This window comes from Columba livia, chromosome 3, assembly GCF_036013475.1.
Source record: "Columba livia isolate bColLiv1 breed racing homer chromosome 3, bColLiv1.pat.W.v2, whole genome shotgun sequence".
Taxonomy (NCBI): Eukaryota; Metazoa; Chordata; class Aves; order Columbiformes; family Columbidae; genus Columba; species Columba livia.
The window spans coordinates 51,602,026-51,621,790 of record NC_088604.1 but is presented as its reverse complement, the minus strand read 5'-3'; the positions used below and the strand labels follow the sequence as shown (position 1 = coordinate 51,621,790).

General features: G+C 39.0%; 1 protein-coding gene across 1 annotated transcript; it reads left to right on the top strand.

Annotated features, from left to right (window-relative positions):
• The first annotated feature begins 4 nt into the window (after positions 1 to 4).
• On the top strand, positions 5 to 10,325 carry ZUP1 (zinc finger containing ubiquitin peptidase 1). The gene is made up of 9 exons (XM_065056722.1): positions 5 to 410; positions 2,780 to 2,896; positions 3,838 to 3,947; positions 4,689 to 4,857; positions 6,333 to 6,521; positions 6,841 to 7,009; positions 7,548 to 7,699; positions 8,048 to 8,268; positions 9,528 to 10,325. Exons 1-9 carry the CDS (start codon positions 113 to 115, stop codon positions 9,573 to 9,575), a joined length of 1,473 nt encoding a protein of 490 aa, XP_064912794.1. The 5' UTR covers positions 5 to 112; the 3' UTR covers positions 9,576 to 10,325.
• The last annotated feature ends 9,440 nt before the right edge of the window (positions 10,326 to 19,765 follow it).

The window sequence follows — 19,765 nt, the reverse complement described above, 5'->3', positions numbered from 1 at the left end:
GCAGGCAACGGGCAGGATGTGACGATCTGCGGCCGGCGCGGGGGCGACCGTTGGGAGGGCGTGCGGCGGTTTCGTTTCCCGGGAGAGGCGGGTGGTGGCTGTTGGCGGCGCGATGGTGGTGTGCGATGTCTGCGGGCAGGCGCTCTCCTCGGAGGCGGCGGTGCGGCGGCACACGCAGCACACGCCCCCGGGCCGCCAGCCCCGCTGCCCGCTCTGCGGCGCCGCCGCCCCGGGCTGTGACGAGCTCCGCCGCCACATCGAGGCGGCCCACCCGGGGCTGCCGGACGCCCGCCGCCCCGAGCTCGCCGTGGGGCCGCCCGAGTGCCCCTTCTGCGGGGAGGCGGCGGGGCAGGAGCTGGAAGCGCACGTCAGGGCGCGGCACGGGCATCTGCTGGGCGCGCCGGGCACAGGTGAGCGGCGGCGGCGGGGAGCGTCGCGTCTGAGCCCGCGGGGGTTGGGGTTGGCCGCGGCCGTCCGGGTGGGGAGTGGAGAACCGTCCTGCGGCAATTTGCCGGTCTGCCAGCGACTGACCGCCCGGGTCTGCCTGTACCGTGCTGGGGGCGTAGCCCGAGCGCCACTGGCGCAGTTTTCACCTCGGGGGATGCAGCTGGAGAGCTGCGAGACCGCTCGCGGGCACCAACAAGGGGCGGGGAGCGAAGACGGTGGAGGGGTGTTACTTGGGAGGGGACAATGAGTGAAGACAGTGGGGACGTCACTTGAAAAATCTGCCCCAGAACAGAACTAAAGCCGCTAATGCAGACGAACCTGCAATGTTTTGCATGTCTAAAATGTGCCATCCCTGTTAATGAAAGCAAATCGGAAAGCTTTTTTGTGTTAGGGAGGTCGTTTTTATCTACCTGATGTGTGTTTGGTCACAAACGTTTGACTTTGCCTCTTCTTAGTTTCTTCTCATATTTAAGTGGAACCTCTTGTGTTCCGGTTTGAACCCATTACCCCTTGCCTTACCATTGGTTGTCACCGAGAAGAGCCTGGCTTCATCTTCGTGACACTCACCCTTTACATATTTATAAACATTAATGGGGTCACCCCTCAGTCTCCTCTTCTCCAAGCTAAAGAGACCCAGCTCCCTCAGCCTTTCCTCATAAGGGAAATGCTCCACTCCCTTAATCATCTTTGTTGCCCTGCGCTGGACTCTCTCCAGCAGTTCCCTGTCCTTCTGGAACTGAGGGACTCAGAATTGGACATGGTATTCCAGATGTGGTCTCACCAGGGCAGAGTAGAGGGGGAGGAGAACCTCTCTCGAAGTAGAAACTTAGGAAACATCCAGCACTGAAGTATTCTGAAGTACTAAATGTTGATTTGGAGACCACAAGTAGATTTTGTGGGATAAAGTTGGAGGAAGGAAAACAGTTATTTATTTGAATACTGGGTTTTATTCTAAACGTGGTCAGAATTTTATTCTGACAACTGTCCAGAGTTGCTGGTAGCTATTTCAGACAGTAGTAGCATCTCTGTTAGAAGGTAATTCTCTCAAAAGACTAGCATTCTTGGTATAACAAGCTGTGTACACTGAAGAGAAAAACAAGTGATGATGAGGATACATATTTGGCAGTATAGTCAACCCCACTATGTATTCTGTGATTAAAAATATATTTTTCTTTAAAAAATCGAGATCTTAGCATTGAATAATATCATTCTTCTACATGTGCAAATAAGGCAAAGCTTGAATAAGTAACTTACTTGCATGCCAATTTATTTTTTAAAAAGAGTTGCATCAAGAATGTTTTGGTTTTTTATGTACATAATGTGTTTCAGGAAACTAAATTTTTGCAGTGTTATGTAAAATGTTACCAGTGAATTTGGATTATTGTACCATCAAGTTTTCCTCCAACCAGTCATGAACTTGTAGCTTGAGCAAGCACTTTCCAGAAACAGCTGACATAGCATATTAATTCCTGTGTTTTGTGGACTTAGGAAGATGCAAGTAAAATCTAGGGACTCAAAAGGAAGACAGTGAAGATGGAGTCAGGCTCTTCTCTGTGGTGCCCAGTGACAGGACAACAAGCAGTGGGTGCAAGTTGAAATACCAGAAATGCCATTTAAACACAGGAACACTTTTTAATTGTGAGAGTGGTGAAACACTGGAATAAGTTGTCTAGGGAGCTCGTGGAGTATCTATCCTTGGAGATATTTGAAAACTGTCTGGAAAAGTCCTGTAGAACTTAGCCTGTTTCATTTGACCTTGTTTTGAGGGACTAGATGATCTCCAGAAGTCCTTTTGAACTTTACCTATTCTATATGGTACTCTTCAATAATAATGCTAAAACTACACAGAGAGTATTTATTTGAGGAGATGCAGGAAGACCAACAAAGTGAGAATGACAGCATGTTTTGATTTTATTTTTTTTTTTTTTTCTGCTCCGCAGCTGCTGTGTTATCACACAAATTTTGAAATTTTTTAAGCAAATGTTTTTCTGATAGCTGGATGGATCTTTTAATTAACAGTTTGATATTTCAGAATAAGCATTTCTTAGTACAAATATTATCATAGCAAATTGCAATTTAAAAGTTAAATGGAGCAAAACTTGATTAATTGAAAGAAGGAAAATGAGTTAAAGTTGTCAGCTATTTAAATACAAATTCTTAAATGGTTAAGAGAGTAACAGCTATTTAGAATTTGCTGCCTTGTACTGGGAAATGTCAATGGGAACACAAAACTCATTACTGTGTATTTATCATAGACTGTTCATCTGTTAGGGAAGTGATTCTCACAAAAAGCAGGCATTACTTTAATCAAGAAACTGCATTTCTTTTTCAGACACAGGAAATTATGAACAGCTATATGAATGTCCAATGTGCAGTCTTACCTGTACAGACATTCAAATTCTTGAAGAACATGTGGATTTACACTTAGAGGAACATAACTATTCAGAAGGTACATGAAAGGATACAGGTTTGATAATACTTTAAAGAACTTACAAGCATTTGCGTATTGCAGTATAGAATCTCGGACAAAATTTAAACCAAATATTTCCTTATTGACAAAGAGAACTGGACACATATACAATGAAGTTAACATGTTATAGTTAACAGGAATTCCTATCACTTGCCCAAGTGCTTTGCTTAATTACACATGCTAAAAGAAATATTTGTCTGTGCACACCTGTTAATTAAATGCTCTGTATGTTAGCCAAAACTAAAACTTAAGGCAAAAAATGTTTAAAAGACAGCCTTTTTTTTTGGTAGCTCTATAGAAGGTTTACATATTGGAATTAAGAGTGGCACATTCTAGTATGATAAGCTGAAAATCGATAGCTTATGAAAACCTCAATGTTTTTAATTTTTTTTTTTCTAGATGTTTGTGCTGATTCATTAGTCATAGCAATGAAGTAAAGGAATCAAAATTAATTTTGTTTATTAGCATGACTAATAAAATCCTAGAGATTTCCTATCCAGTTCTCTGATGCAAAATTTGGTTTTGTCACTTTGTTATGAGACTGCTGGGAGTGATGCTAGAAGCCAATAAGCATGTGTTATTCAAGAAACTGGGACTTCTTGCTAACAATGAAGTGAAACGTAGGTAAAAGCTGTTTTCTTAGTAGTAGAAGTACATGTGTTATTTGCCAATGAGTTGCTCCTGTAGCTTGGCATTAGTTTTGTCCAAGAGTTTGAGTCGTCATAAATTGAATACAGTCAGTCCTGTTTAGTGTTCGCTAATAGTTCAAAATAGTGTGGAATGCATCTCCTGAAATTAAGGCCCAGTTGTGTTTGTTTGTCTGCTTAGAAAAGAATCTTTAAAAATTAAATAAGTGATCCATCAAAGCATTGTTAACCTCCTGTTCAAGTCGTCTATTTTGGAATGTTATTCCTGGGTAGATGGAAACATAAGAGATCTAGAACTGGCTCAACAGCTCCAAACTGAAGAAGATGAACGGCAGAGATCAGAAGAAGATAAGCGAGAGAGGGAAGAATTTAAAAAGCTGCAGGTATGGTAATATTTCTGAATGGTAAAATATTGAACAGTTGTGCCATTAGAAGTTGAGTATCTTGGGACTAAAATGACCTGGGATGCCTGTACCAGGTCAGAACTGTGCAGTCGAACAGGTTGTGTTGAGGTGGTGGTACATGAGTGGGTTGCAGGGAAACACAAGCGCTCACCAGCCTGGATCCGGGCACTGGTGCTGGGCATGCCTGCCCTTGAACTACTTGGCTTTGTTGCTTTGAGTGGTGTTGCTCCCTGTTCATATAACTCAGCTCTGCCCACCACCTCCTACTGTGCTCCACCCAACTCCAGTGCTCTGCCCTGCAGCACAGTCTGGAGCATATGCCTTGTCAGAAGGCCCTGAGCATCCTGGCTCTCCTCTTCCTGGATGCCATCACCTGCTTCCCTGACCACGTTCCTGCTAGGTCTTGCTTTGCTCTCCCTCCCACCTGACAGCCCTGGTAGCTCATTTCCCACTCTCCCTACCTCCTGGCCACTGGCTGCCTGTGTGCCCATGGCTGGCTGCCCAAGATGGGGTAGAGGGCTGTGCCTGTTCTTGCTGGTGTGGTTTTCCTAATCCCACGTTTCTGCTCAGGAGTGAAGCTTGGTCTTCAGTTCTAAAATATCATAAATCTGAAGCTTTTATGTTCACTGTTTTTCAAATGTCATGCATGCAGTTTCTCCGAATTGCTAAAGGTGAATTTAAAAAATGGGATTTAAATCGTATATATTCGATCCCTAACAGAGACAATATGGCTTGGATAATTCTGGAGGCTACAAGCAGCAATACCTAAAGTATATGGAAAAGGAAGTTGATAGAGGAAGTATGCAGCCTTTTGAATACCACAAGAGAAAAGCTGAAATGATGGAATGTTTGGCTTTTGGTATAGATGATGGGAAAACAAAGACCTCAGGTAAAAGTGCTGAAATTATATTATTAGACTGTACTTTTAAACCTAGGTTGTAGAGTTTAAACCTGTCTTTAACAAAGCCTATAACTGGATGTTTGATATTCGTTGATTCTACTTCTAATCTTCGTTTTCTAGATCAATTTAATACCATTTTAGTCATAAACTAATAAGGAAATTAAAGCTTGGTGTATTTCTAATCTCTATTATAAGTTGAAGACTTTTTTACTTCTTTTTTTCCCTATGGAACCTTGCAATCAGGTTCTCTGGTTAAGGGCCCAATATACATCAAAAGATGCAAATGTCTTCTTATATGTTGGTTGTCCTTGAGATTGTGCCTTGTTTACTACTTAGTACTCATTGGTTCCTAACCTAGTGTAGCTGTTAAAATGTACAGTAGCTTTTTATCTTGTGTTTCAGTTACTTGTAGTATCGTGTAAGCTGGCCCCAGGTAAGCACAGTGTTCATCTGATTACAGTCTCAGAGAGGACTGGTGGGAGTAGACATCTACTTGATACATCTTTGAAATGTTTTATAATTGGTACAAAAATACAGTGCTGATGGCTTTCCATGTCCCTTTCAAAAGGCTTCCTTGTTTTCACTTGCCAAGATCACAGTTTCAAAGGTCTTACAGCTTATTGCTAGCGGTTCTAGTTTGCAAAAAATCCATTTGGTTCTTAACAAGTAAAATGAAATTTCTTCTGTAAGATGTATTGGCTGGAAGTAATACATTTAAAGTTTTCTTTCTTGGTAATGATTTAGACTCCAGGGAAGAATTAAAAAAAAATCTGTGATGGCCATGGAATGATTGTCTTCACAACAGCATGGCAATAAAGTGCCTTTGAGAATTTGCATTTACAAATTGAAGAGACTATTCCTAAGCATGTTCTTTCATGTAACAAAGGAGGATTTGGAATATCCTGCAAGTGTTTGTTTTGGTTTGTTTTGTTGTCGTCGTCGTTGTTTTTAATATCTACAGTAATTCTCAAATTCTGTGCCATTCCTTTTCTTCTCTTACTTTCTCAGGAGAAATAATCTATGGGGCATAAAAGGATTACAAAGTACGCATAAGTATTTCCATGTTTTTAAGGGGACATTGTACTGGAACTGACAGTGGCATAGGAGTGCTTTATTGGTGACATTACTTTTCCTATTTCATTGTAGTGGTTCCTGTGCATATCACACTTTACAATGTAGTCCAAGCTGTTTAATTTAAAATATTCATTGTGTAACAGCAGTGAAAAAATAGCTTGAATTTTGAAAGCTGCATAGTATGTAAATTCATCAAAGTAAAGACCATCAAAATGAAATAGGTGTGATGTCCACTGGTTTTGTGATTTGGGTTCTGGATGAAATGTAGGATCACTTAGAAGTTTTAAATTGTCTTAATCTGTATCTATTCCAAGCTGGGGAAAGTATTTTTTTCTGGAGAGCTTTGCAGTTCATTTTACACATAAACTTTGTATTTGGTCTTATTTTAGGAGTCATTGAAGCATTGTGCAAGTACTATCAGAATGACAACAAAGATGTCAGGCGTGTATGGCTTTCAACAGGAGTCGATCACTTCCACTCATCTGTGGGTGACAGAGGCTGGGGTTGCGGTTACAGGAATTTCCAAATGCTCCTTTCCTCACTGTTGCAAAACAGCTTGTATAATGACTGCTTGAGAGGTATTAAACAATATGCTGCCTATTTGTTTCACATACCTTGGATGACAACCAACTGATTAGTGTTTTGCCTTCTCGTTCACACAGCAAGGCTTACTAGGTCCATGGTACCTATTAAGTGCTTGTTACACCACTGGAACGTACTGTGGAAAGAATCAGAGAGGTGAATAGTGGCAAGGCATGATGTGGTTGAAGTTTTAGCTTTAGTTTTTGTGATGCATCTTTGTAACATCGACTGCCTCTTATAAAAGAAGATGAGTAGTTTTAATTAATGGACTGTTTCAGTAACTGTAACCACAATTCAAAAGCTTTTTTGTTCCAGATACTACACTAATTCCTAGTATACCAAAGATTCAATCCATGATTGAAGATGCCTGGAGAGAAGGCTTTGATCCTCATGGGGCATCTCACTTCAACAACAGATTACGTGGTTCCAAAGCATGGATAGGAGCATGTGAAATTTATTCACTCTTAACCAGTCTCAGGATAAAGTAAATATTGCTTTCTTTTGTTGTTATTTTTAAGTGCTGGTTTAAGTCCTGTACCTTGAAAGCTGAGGTTTGCTAACTGTGTGATGACAAAGCCACCTTAAAAACTTAATTTCTCTAGAAGTTCCTTCTCAAGAAGAAACTGAATTTCAGATGTTCACATGCATAATTCTGAAAGCTGTTAATTAGATTCTCTAGTGTATGTGTATTGCATACAAAAAACCAAACATTTTAATTTTTGCAAGCTTCACAAGTTCTTGTTAGATGGAATAGGATAAAGTGTTTCTTTGTTATGGAATGTATCTTCCAGTTTTGGACAGTATCAACTGTATTGCTTTGTAATTATATGTCCCCTACTCCTGTATTAAAAAAAAATAAAAAAAAAAAAAAAGAGTGGTAATAGCCACTTGACAACTGGAATTGCTGTGTTTACGAAACATTCTTGGTGCAGGAGAAAGGGACTGAGAGGTGAAAAAATTGTTTAAACAAACAACCCGCTTGTAATTTTATTGTTATTTTCATTTTACGTGTTCTGTTGTAGGTGTCAAATCATTGACTTTCACAAACCGACTGGTGCTATGGGTACACACCCTCGTTTATTTGAGTGGGTTTTGCAGTACTATTCTACAGATAATGAAGGTGGTGCAAAGGTAGTGTGTACTTCCAAACCACCCATCTACTTGCAACATCAAGGTCAGTATCACAATATACCAGTTTCTTACTCCTCTCTATCTTTCTTTATATGTGCTGCAATTCAGAGCAGCATTTTACATTCCTTCATTTGATAGAAGACATGGCTTTGTTTCCTGTTTTGCTTTGTTTTTTTTATTTAGTAAGAGCAACATCAAAGTTTATATTTTTATTGGATAGAAGAGCTGGATGTGATTGGGATCTCAGCTTCTTGACATCTGCTCTTTACTTATAACTGCCTTATTACATTTCAAGTAATGTCATCTTTAATCTGGAAATAAGTAGTACGCTATGAGGAAGTAAATGGGATTTCTATGTTTTCAAAATACTGAAACTCTATTTTGAAACTAGGTCATAGTCGTACTGTCATTGGAATAGAAGAGAAGAAGAATAAAACCTTATGTTTGCTACTGTTTGACCCAGGATGTCCTTCCCAAGAAATGCAGAAACTGCTAAAACAAACCAGTGATGGTACTAGTCTCAGACTACTTCGGAAATTTTTGGGTAGCTTAAAAGAAAAGCAATACCAGATAGTGGCTGTAGGTGGTGTCCTCTCCTTGGAAGAGAAAGATGTAAGTATTTTGGAAAATAGTTTTTGTCTAAGAAAATTTAAGAGAATCTGCATCTTTTTTAATACTCAAATGCATATGTGCATATGGTTGTGTGGTGATTTTTTTTTTTTTTTTTTTAATCATTTCACTTTTCTCATTCTTCTCTGCTACTTAATTCTGAATTGAGAAATCACAGAATATTAAAAACAAAAAAGTTTTGCATGTCAATGCATGCCACCTTGGTGTAACTGGCAACTTCTAAGCCTTACATGAATTTGCAGCTGTTTGCAGGAAAAGATTAGACTTCTTTTTCTTTTCATTTTTGTATTGTATTTTCTTCTAAATACCTTATATGTCCACAATAAGTTATTTCCAAAGCATACATAGTCCAGAATTATGTTCAGGGGTTTTTATTGCAACTTCGTAAAGCTATGTGGTGTCTGTCAACCTTTGATAGTTGAAGAAAAAGGCTCACAGATACTGAGACCTAACCATCCAGTGTCTCCTCAGCTTGGGCACTAGAACTAGTGCATTCTGCTTTCTGAAAGTACTTAGAACTTTATATATTCAAAACACTGCTCTGAGCAACTTATATGTTTGAGCTGTCAGAATTTTATAAATCCTGTCCATGTGTTTCACTTTTGGCATTGTAACTTTAAGACCTTAGAAGTTTTCAGCTGAATGTCTGTTGTATTTCTTTGTTCCTTAAGCTTTCTCTTTCCTACACTAACAGACTGATTCTGAGGAACCACGTTCTGATTCTGTAGTGTCTTATTATTACTGTTCAGCATGTTCAGGCTTCGTGACAGACTTCTATTCAAACTAAGAAATACCTGGTGACTGAGTCACCTGCTGACTGTATTTAACATCTGTGTATTGACATGAGGTGTTAAGTGTTTTCTAGCCCAGAAATAGCAGTGAAACACAACCAACCTCTCTTCCTCCTGCTAACAAAATCTTTACAATTCAGGACACAGTAAAAAGAAGAGTATTGTTTGGGATTTGTGGGGGGTGTTTTGTTTGGTTTTGTCTCTTCGAAGATTTGATTTTATATTTACAAATATCAATTATTTAGAGTTTTGTCTTTAAAGCTCCCATTTAATTAAGATGAAATATAACCCCTCATAAAGCTTACTGACCTACTAGTTTGGAAAATGCCATTTTAATGTGATATTTTCATTCATTAAATTATTCTCTCTTTCTCTCTCCCTGTGGTGTGTTTGTTTGTTTGTTTGGGTTTTTTTGTTTTTTGGTTTTTTGTTTTTTTTTTTTTTTTTAAGGCTCGCTGCCGTGCTTCTCAAGTCTTAACATCAGAGAAGATTCCTTAAAGGATGCCTTTAATTACCTCTTTTGGAATCTGCTGGGTGCAAAACATTGAACTTCTGGACTGTGCCCCTAGCTCAACAGTTTCTAGACTTAAACTGTGTCGCCATAAGTGCTTGGGGATTTTGGAGAAGCACAACAGTAGAGTAAATCTGTAGTTTTGATCTTCAGTTAAAACTCTGCCCTCCTGATGAATCTGTAACTGAAGTATTACAGTTCTTGTTTTACTAGAAAATTTGCTGTTTTCTTAGTTGCTTAAATACGAAGCAACACATACCATCCTGTAGCAAACTGTGCACTGTAGTTAACTGTCAATAAGCAGGGGAGAGAGATATTATGGAACCACTTTAATGGAGTGCATCTGTAAAATGTATTTATGGTGACTCTGTGGCCAGTGCTCTATTTCTTAGCAAATCTGATCAACAAATATCTTATGCCTCAGTAATTTTTCCCTGCAACTATTTGCAAAGTAGAGAGGTAGTTCAGTGACTTCACATGATACAGTCTGTTCTACCAGGGAGTAGTTTACTACTGAACCTCTTTTCAGGTAGCTGGCTTCTCTAGATGTGTCACTTGCAAACTTGAACGTATGTGCTTATGAGGTGGATTGATGTCTGCATTGGCTGTGAGGTCTAAGATAGTGGTGTCCAAAGTAGGATGTGTGTGCTCAAGGAGCTGTGCAAGACAATCCATTGGGGCATAGGAAGCAGATATTCTTTTGTACTGTGAAGAAATAAAATAAATATTTCGTAGAAGTGTTTATTTCTTTTTTTTTTTTTTTTAATTTCAATTTTTTTGTATGTTTTATATTGTATAACCCCTAGGCCTCAGAAGCATCTGGAAAGGACATTTGAACTCATTGTTGACTAGGGTCACTACAGTACAGGGTTAGTGCCATTTTGGACACGGGCTCTCTTCTGAGACAAGTCTCCTGTTTGTTTGAGACACCCTGCTACATCTAAGACCTGCTGCTCTGGCAGAGTGCAAGAGTTGTGCCTTTCCAGCATGGCAGCTGGAGGCTGGGAGGGATGGTTGAGTGTGTTGCAGATAGCACTGGATGCCTTTATTTAAGCACATGTATCCTGCCATGGCATTCATTTACTGTTGTGACAAGAGCTTAGATGCCTCCCTTTCAGTTAAACTCACATGTTGACATCCAGATGTGTTACAGGTGTAGGAGTTTTACTATTAACCTGCTTCTCTCATGTTTAATATGCTCTGGTGATAAGAGCTAGTAATTTTTGGAAGTAGTGGAACACGTGAATGTGTAAAGATACTACAATCCATAAATCAATATTTTTTTCTGAAACATGCATGAAATTATAAAAAGTTAATTATGAAAATGCATTGATTTCAGTAGGTATGTGGAATTTGCCTATAGCCTGCGAATGGGTTAAATATAGAGGACACTGGAAGGGCTGAGACTAGGAATAGAGTTTCTGAGAATTGGGGGACCATCAGCTCTGGTCTATGTGGCAGATGTTCTTACACCACGTGAGGTTTTGTAGCCATGAGGTCATTTAACCTCTCACAGATACACTTCAGTCTTTTGCACTGTTACCTCTGCTGTGACTGGGGCTTAGTCTGTTCCTGGCTAAGGCTTTGCTAGTCCAGACCCAGCAGGTTCTTCACCGGAGTGACACTGTGCCCAGATGTGTGAGCTTAAGAAACAGGAGTCACAGATCAGCCCCAGCATCTCAACTAAAGTGTTCAAACTGCCGTTGGGTCTTAACTGCTGTTTCAGTGAAATGCTATAATGTGCCAAATCTTTTTGTACTGGTTTGTGCATTCTGTTTGATTCCTATGTTATCACTGTGGGACAGCTGGATTAGGAGTGAGCAGAAGAATGGAAGTCTGAGTATGCATCTGCCAGGGCTCTTGCCACAGTGGTTCCTCACACCACCTGGACAGGAACCAACCACTTGATTTCCTTGTGTAAGTATGACTTTATGCCAAATCTCAAGAAATGTTGTGTATGGTTTGTTGGGGGAGGGGGTGTCTGTTTATTTGGTTTTAATTATTTTTATTTATTTTTTCTTTGTTTTAATTTTTGTTTGTTTTTCCTAACAAGCATTCAGAGTGTTAGGGCAACACATGCCTAATCACAGATTTATTAAGGTCAAGTTCCTGGTGTCTCACTTGTTTCATCTTCATTCCAAGAGTGCCATGTAAAGGTCCAACCAACCAAGATATTGATGGTATAACAAAAAATAGCCTTTTCAGGGAATGGCAGCTGGGGCAGGGTAATGGGGTAACTTTCAACTATTAGCTGGGCACCACTGGAAAGAAAGCATTGGGATAACAAAACATTTAATAACCCCGATGAGACCCAAGACTTATATCCTGAATCTCCACCAAATGTTTGCCCTAAGAGAGAAAATGAGTGCATTTGGGCTCAATGCTGACTAAAATAACTGCTTAAGGGATGTTGCCTGCTTTTTTTGCCTAACTCCCGTGTCTTCACAGAGCTGAACTTCTTTGCAAATAGTTGCCTCAGAGAAACAATGGGATCCTGTTCGGATCTATTCAGAAGACCCCGGATATTTGCTTAACCACCTGGGTGAAGAAACTGGCAGCGTGTTCCTGAAATTCCAAGAAAGGCTTTGATCTGCTTTTCTCTTCCCAGGTGGCATGGCGACAGAGGGAGTCGTACACTTCTGCAATCAGAAGTAAATCACAGCAACTTGTCACTGCTGGGGATCCCAGCCACTTGTGTTCAGCTGCAAAATGCACTTTTTGAAAAAAAGCAGTGTAGGAATGACTGTGAACCTGTGCAAGATGGAGCACACATTGATTACTGAAAGTCCTCCTGAGTATGCTATACATCAAATGCTGAAGTACTTTGTTCTTTACGTGGAGTAAACTAACTCTCAGAAAAGCTTCAGGTGATTAATGTGAAAATTGCCATTTGTCAGAAGCTGGAACTGTTTTACCATGCTTTAGAAAGCGTGCTCATTTCTCCTTGGGAACAATGTCAAAGCTGTCTGTAAATTCAAAATTTTGGAGGCAAAGTGTTTCATTCTTGTTTGTTTATTTATATTCAATTTATATTCTCTTATATATGATTCATCCAAATGCTTTTTTATATATGATACTGAGAACATATAGACGCTTTAATATAAACATTATTTTGAAGCAAAAAATGAAGTCATCTAATATGCTAATAATGTTCTAGTAATTCTAGTATTTACTTCTAATTCACATTGCTTTATGGATAGGCATTCTCTTCATTTCTCAGGACAAGAACAAGGTAAGAAGAGTTTCAATGCTTATATCAAAGCAGTAATAAGCACTCAAAGAATGATGAATATTTTTTTAAAAAGAACTTTCCTGAGATGCTTTCTGGTAAAGCCGAACCCTAAATGTAAAGGAACCTACTTCCTCAAGTTATTGGACCCTGTGATTAAAATGTGGATCTCTGTAGCTGCCTTCCCCCATGCCACGCCCGGAGCAGTGTATCCCCCTGGCAGAGGGTAATCCTTCTGGACCCCCTGAGGCACTGGAAAAATATTATTAGTCCCAGCCAGGTTCATATGACAGCTAAAAGCAGAAACAGCCATAACACTGCCAGCGGCCTTCCCATTGACTCAATAGGGCCAACACAATCCTATGGAATAGTATAGCCAGATGCACAGGCTTCTTCATCGCTTACCTGTGTTCAGTTCACACCTCTAAACTTTTTGTTTTGCTCGTAATTGCAGCTGTGGCAAAACTTTTGCTGATATGTAGGACCTCTAAGTATATTATTAGCTTGTTGAAATGAGACTGCTGCTGATAGGACCACTTTGATATGGAACTGGGATGAAGTGACCTGAAGCTAGGATGATTTAATTGTCTTGCCAAGTATAACTATTCTGATAAGACATAATATGTGTCTGTAGGTGGTAAAAGGAGTAACTGTGTACATCAAATGGCATGCTGCAGCCACCCTTTCATGGAAGAAGGAAGGACCATTCGTTGAGGTCCCATCTCTCCCACCACAGAGGAGAATCAAGCTGTTGTGGTTGTTGTGATTCGCTCTACTTGTAAATGCTACATCTTGCTAGTAAAGGCTTCCAGTGTTCCTGCCTCTGCCCCCCAGAGTGATCTTGGTGTTATAAAGCAACTCTTGTTGCAAGAGCCCAGTTTCTGGAATGTGATGGCAGCTTTCCAGGAGATGGGAAAGAGGGAGATGAGGATGTAACAGCAGTTGCCATCCCAAAGCACAGGAATTACTCTTGCAAGGCCACAACAAGGGGGAACCAAGTTTTCCATAAAAAGCCAAGAGTATTTTATTTTCCCTCTTCATGAGGATTTTATAAATAGTGTTGTTCTGGTTTTACATTTTCTCTTACCAGAACATCAGTTTCTGCTAGGAAGAAGTCAGAGGAGTTATGGGAAAATGAATTTTGTCTTCTGTTGAGTTTTGAACTCAACTTATTCCTAAAGAACTAGTGTATTTTTCAGTCTTTTACAAGAGCTCAACCTTTGGGCCAGCACTGGGAGGAACATAATGTAATACTGGTATCCTCTAGATACAATCCTTCATCTGCCTTGGCTGTCTCAAGGGCTGCACTGAGCTCTGACCATATAATCACACCAACTGGTCCATGGCAGTCCATATTTTTCAGGCTACTCTAAATAAAATAGTATTTCCAAATGCTTTAAAACAGAAGATGTCGTATATATCAGTGACCCAAATAGAAGAAAAAACTCAGTTCTTTGTCACTTTTGCCCTGTTGTGGAAACTGGCAATATAATGCTTGTCAGGTGATAGGCGAGGCTGTGGCTGATCTGCTGCGCTATCAGAATTTAACAAAATATAATGCTTTCCAGCTGCACAGATAAATTTCGAAGGTTTATAATGTTTTTGCCTTTGAACATGTACTTTGACTTAAATAATCTGAAACCAAAGGTTAGGAGATGTGTTTATGAGGTACTATTACACCCAAATAAATAGTATTATAATAAAATAGCCTTCAGGGGTCTTTACTTTCTTTCAAGAGACTATGTGGGCTTAGAATATTTTGAGTTCAATATTTTCTGAAGAGGAGAAGGCATGGAAATAAGGGCAAAGAATCTATGACAGGGGTTTATTTTAAGTAACATGGACCATCACCTTGTTTCTTTGCTACACATTTGCTCTACCATTTAGCCCCAGGAAAGGAAAGAGCAGAGAGCCAGGAGAAAATGTTATTTCTGCAACTTGTTTAGAGATAATGCGTTATCAGCCCTTGTCCTTAACATGTGTTCCCAGGATAAACTTCTCCTCCACGTGAATGGTGGATTTAGGAGACTTTGGAGTCTTGCATCTTGCCCTTCCTTTCTCCACCTCCAACACCTGCCAACAGAAAAGAAAAAAGAAGGCAAAACAAAACGGACAAATAAAATCTTCAGCTCAAAGCACAGTTCTTTTGGATGTGGTCTGATAAAGAAACTGGTTTTGCCAGAGGGTTTACTTTTGTATCTGTGTACTAGAAATCACAGTGGGTTCAATTTCACAGCTCATATGGCTATGTAAATGTACAAAGCTACCTACATATTGCATGCCTCGTGCCTACAGTTTTGCACTGACAATAAGGGAGAGTTGTGGGGTGACAAACATGGTGAGGAATGATCTCACATCCTTTTTCTTGTGAAAGTGTTAGAGTGCAAGGAGGAGTCCATGTCTAAATCCCACACGATCTTTTTTTCTGCAGATGTCACTACCTGGTTCTTTATTTTGTACTGTTAATAATTTCTTGCTTTGTTTTGTTTTCCAAGACTTTTAAAAATACAGACTGCGTGCATGACAGATCAACAGCACTTACTTGAGAGTTTCATATATTTCAATCTCTTGTACACTATGTTGTGTGAGCAAACTAAAAGTAGATATGATATGTTAAGTGCAGGGATATTGTCTTCCCCTTCTTAATTTCCTTGTGGGTAAGGAAGAGGATATTTGAAGCCATATATATGGCTGTATCAGCCTCAGATCCATGATATGATCCATCCATGAACTAGGCAGCATTGGTATTTGTTAAAAGATGTGAATCATCTGTAACAGAGGAATAATTAAATAAAATCTAAATTATAAAATTAATTGCATGATAGTGATACATTAACCAAACAAGCAAGGATTTTCATCACCTTTCCAATCTCTTCCCTTGCTATCCTCAGAAGCCAGGCCATGCAGTGAATTCTGTCTGCAGTTTGTTATTTTCTTCTCTGTGCTCTTTTCAGGCAATAATTTTCCTTGCAGGGATATAATTTCATATAATGTTTTCACTGCAGCTTTTTTCTCATTTACCTTTCACCTCAAACTTACAGTGCAATGTAGGCAACGAGCTGCAACTTTTAACTGGACTGTTTGCTACATGTTAACGTAGGACAAAGCATATCCTAAGTGTGCAAGACTTACCAGTGAAAAGCATGCAGTCCTGTCTTCATTCTCGGTTGTTCAACAGTTTACAATGAGTAGTATTTTTCATTTTTCTATGGGCAGCTAGTGCCCATGCTATTACAGCTCTGTTTTTTGTGTGTTATGTCACCTATAATACAGTTTGTGATATCCTTGCTTAAATTCTACATAAAAAAAACCCCTGTGTCCTTTCCACAGGAAAAAAAAAAAAAGAAAAAGGAAAAAAAAAAAGCCCCCCCCAAAACCATGCGTCCTTTGCAGTGGTTTAACAAAGTGGAGAGTCTGTAGAATTTTGATTAAAAAAATATTTTAAGGACCAAAACCAGCATTACCCCATTACCTCATTTGAAAAGAATAGTCTCAAAGTAGACAGACTAAGCAAATAAAGGTTTTTCCATTAATTGGTTCTAATTCAGAGGCATCACGAGTTCCTTTTTCCAAAACACAGCTTTGACAACATTGTTCAAAGTGACACTGAGAGGTAAAATGTCAAAGAGCCTTGATAAACCTGGTCTTGAATGAAGTATAATGTGACATTTAATGGTATACTTCACCAGCCCCTATCTACTCCTTCCTTTGCAGGGTCTGAGAGCTGCTGTGTTGACAATCTACAGCTCTGAAGAAAAAAATCTGAATAAAAGATGAATTGGAGACTGGTGGGAACAGGTTACATTCGAAGATACAAAAAATCATCCCAATGCAAAATGTGAGGTTTTTCCAAACAGGTTTAAGGAGAAAGCTTTTTATTCAAACAGCAAACAAGAGTACCAACCCGATATATCAGAAGTTGAATCAGGCTAAATGGAGGGCAGTAGAGCTGTAAAAGACAAGTGCTTGTAAATACCTTGAATACAAGAAAGTGTAACAGGGTTAAGCAAATGATATTACAACCATCTAAGCCAGCAACAATTTAAATAGCTTTTGAGAAGGTGGACACTTGTGGAGAAGATACAGAAATTTTAGAGAGGAACAGCCAAGGCAGAAGTAATAAGACATCTGGTTGATAATTTTTGCCATGCATACAGGAAAACTATATAGATGGTGTAATGCTCTTCAGCTGCTGGTCATGGAAAGCAATTGGAAGGGTTTGAGGTCTTTACTCTGACTGAGAGAAAAGAAAACAATGTTCTTCAATTGCTGTCCTTTTCAAGGTTTTTTTAAATTTCTTTCAAAATGTTCCCACACAGACAACTGTGAATTAAATACATGGATAATGTTGACCACAGGCATATTTTACTCTAAGGCAGGAAATGCAAGAAGGCTCCACAGTGTTGTGTGAAATGGAGAGTTCAATGCTGAGCTCTGGCCTAAGTAAGTGGCTAGACTTCGTTAAAAGAGAGTTTTAGGCCTAATTCAGTGGTGATCTTATTTTTGTATCATTGGTTTTAATACATTTCTTAAGCCAGATGTATTTTACAACATTTAATGCTTATAATTTTTAACATTCTTTTCAGTTTCCTCTTACCCTAGTGGATTTTAAAATTGTAATTTATTGGAAAAAAATCATTATAGTTTTTAAAAAGTTTTTATCCAATTGATGGTTGCTTTCACGGGCATGATGTTCTCAGATTCTCCATACAAAATCTAACACACTCTTGAAAATCATTCATCTTTAAGTTTGGTTATGACTTTGATCTCCTAGTAAAAGCAGAACATATGAAAACACGTATTATAATGCAGCAATAGTCAAATCTTCACACTCTAAAGGAAGACGCTGTCTTTGAAACCAAAACAGACAAATCCTGTGATCAGACTGTTAGCCTGCTTTGCTTAAGTAGCTGATATTATTCTTCATTTTATATATTTTGAGAACACTGACCTTCATTGACTGGTAATGTACTGAAGCAGGGGGTCAGGGTCTAGTAAAAGATTAAGCAAAAAATATATTAAAAATTATCTTTTCTAGACTCTCTCCTGTCCTGGTTCTCACACTTCTCTTGTCACTGTTTTACTCATGATTTGTCCCATTTCCTGTGAGCTTAACTTTGTAAAAATGACTTTGTATCTAAAGACTGAAAAATATTAGGGTGATCAAGCAATTTTTTATTTTTTTTTTTTTTTTTGGCTGGACTAGCTTGTTTTCTAGGGTTTCTTTTATCCATTTGAAAACAGCATAGAAATTAATATTTACTGACATACTCTTCTGGAGCCTATGAGTCAAGGAACAAGCATTTACAGCTAGGCCACAGCTAAGTCACTGAAATTTATGTTAATTACTTTGTTTTCCCAGAAGAAAAGTAACAAACAAATGCAAGCTAAACCATGCAAATAATACACATAATAGTAGAAAATTCAGAATTTATTTCACCAATGGTAAACCTCTGGTTAACCATTTCATACTGTTTGTCAAGGAGAATTTATGCCAGTTCTCCTTGTGACTGCCTATACACTTTGCCCTGGCAACATCTCCTTTTCACACACCACTCATGTTATGTGAAAGCATGTGATTCCCATCATGCAGCACATACATTTGGGGTTATTTGGCTTTGACATCATCCCTACAACTCTTTCCAAAACTTAGCAGTTTCACCCTGTTCATTTTTCTGCAGCGGAAAAAAAGCACCAAACCCTTCCCTCTTTCTAGCTAGAAAACTTTGGGGACAAAACACAAACTAATAGCTATCTGAGAGAAAATTGTCTCTCAAAGAAAGAAAAAATGTACCCTCCAATTAACAGCTGAACTTGGGAACCTGAGTACAGGACACAGAGGTAAAACACATTCAGTTGTGAATTACAGGTGTGAAAGAAAGAAGGAGACAGAGTATGCCAGTGACAGACATCCTAGAGGAGAGAGCAGACATAGGTTTCATGAGGAATGGCTGCATTTAGACTTCCAAGTGAACTGTGGCCCTTATGTAATGCTCACTTCTGCGAAGCTTCTCTAGTAACCTGATGATGTATCTTCGGCATGGATTTTGTGAAATAAGCGTCAATACTAGATGTTATTGGTATGTAATAGTAACTGAGGCATGTCTAAAATAAAGGAATGCCTTACAAAGCTTTTCTTTTTATTTTTTTTTAACTCAATGGGCAACAATCAGTTCCTATGTAGATTCCTAAAGTGAGTATTTAAGTGGTCTAATTTAGTTTGTGCTTTTTTTTTGCTATGACATGTTGAATGTCTTTTGCAGTGACTTACATGAAAGTTATTGTGAGATTCCATGCACCTAATTTAGGCTTTTACTTAACATTTTAATTTTAGAGTGTAGGTAGGAGGGAGACCTGTCTGTTGTCTGGATGGGGAACTTCACAGCTACATCAGTTTGTTGTCACCATAGAGGTTTTGAAATAGCTATAATTAGTATGTACAGAAATGTATTGATGTGAAGTACCAGATCAAACAAGCAGAGAAGGACATAAGATGTTAATAGCACTGAGAACATTGGCTTTGTTTAAATTATGCAATAAGCCCTACGTTCCCTTTCCCAACCTCCCTACTGAACTTTGTGCAACCACACCTACAATATATGTTAAGTATATGGAATCCAAGGTCAATAATTATTATTGCAATGGACCATTTATCCTGTAAAGGATTATATACATGCAACCTATGTTCAATAAACTGCAGATAGACTACAATTCAGTGTTACCGACGAGGAATGACAAACCCTATCTTTAGGATACTGACATTTTATAATATCCTTAGGATTCATATGCCTTCCCCACCCACTACCTGTCCAAAGGCCAAACAGCTTTACATGCTATTTCTTTTCACTGGAAAATATTGATTCTTGCCCTAACTCACACATTGTTGGCTCTCCAGCTAGTTTGTGAAGCTGATGTGGAACCATAGCTATTGCTCTTTGGATTCTTCAG

Bases quoted from the DNA above. Each gene is read 5' to 3' on its own strand.
- ZUP1 (XM_065056722.1), top strand. From the start codon at position 113: ATGGTGGTGTGCGATGTCTGCGGGCAGGCGCTCTCCTCGGAGGCGGCG. The intron at 3,948-4,688 runs GTATGGTAATAT...GATCCCTAACAG, and splicing joins AAGAATTTAAAAAGCTGCAG to AGACAATATGGCTTGGATAA. The intron at 6,522-6,840 runs GTATTAAACAAT...TTTTTGTTCCAG, and splicing joins GTATAATGACTGCTTGAGAG to ATACTACACTAATTCCTAGT.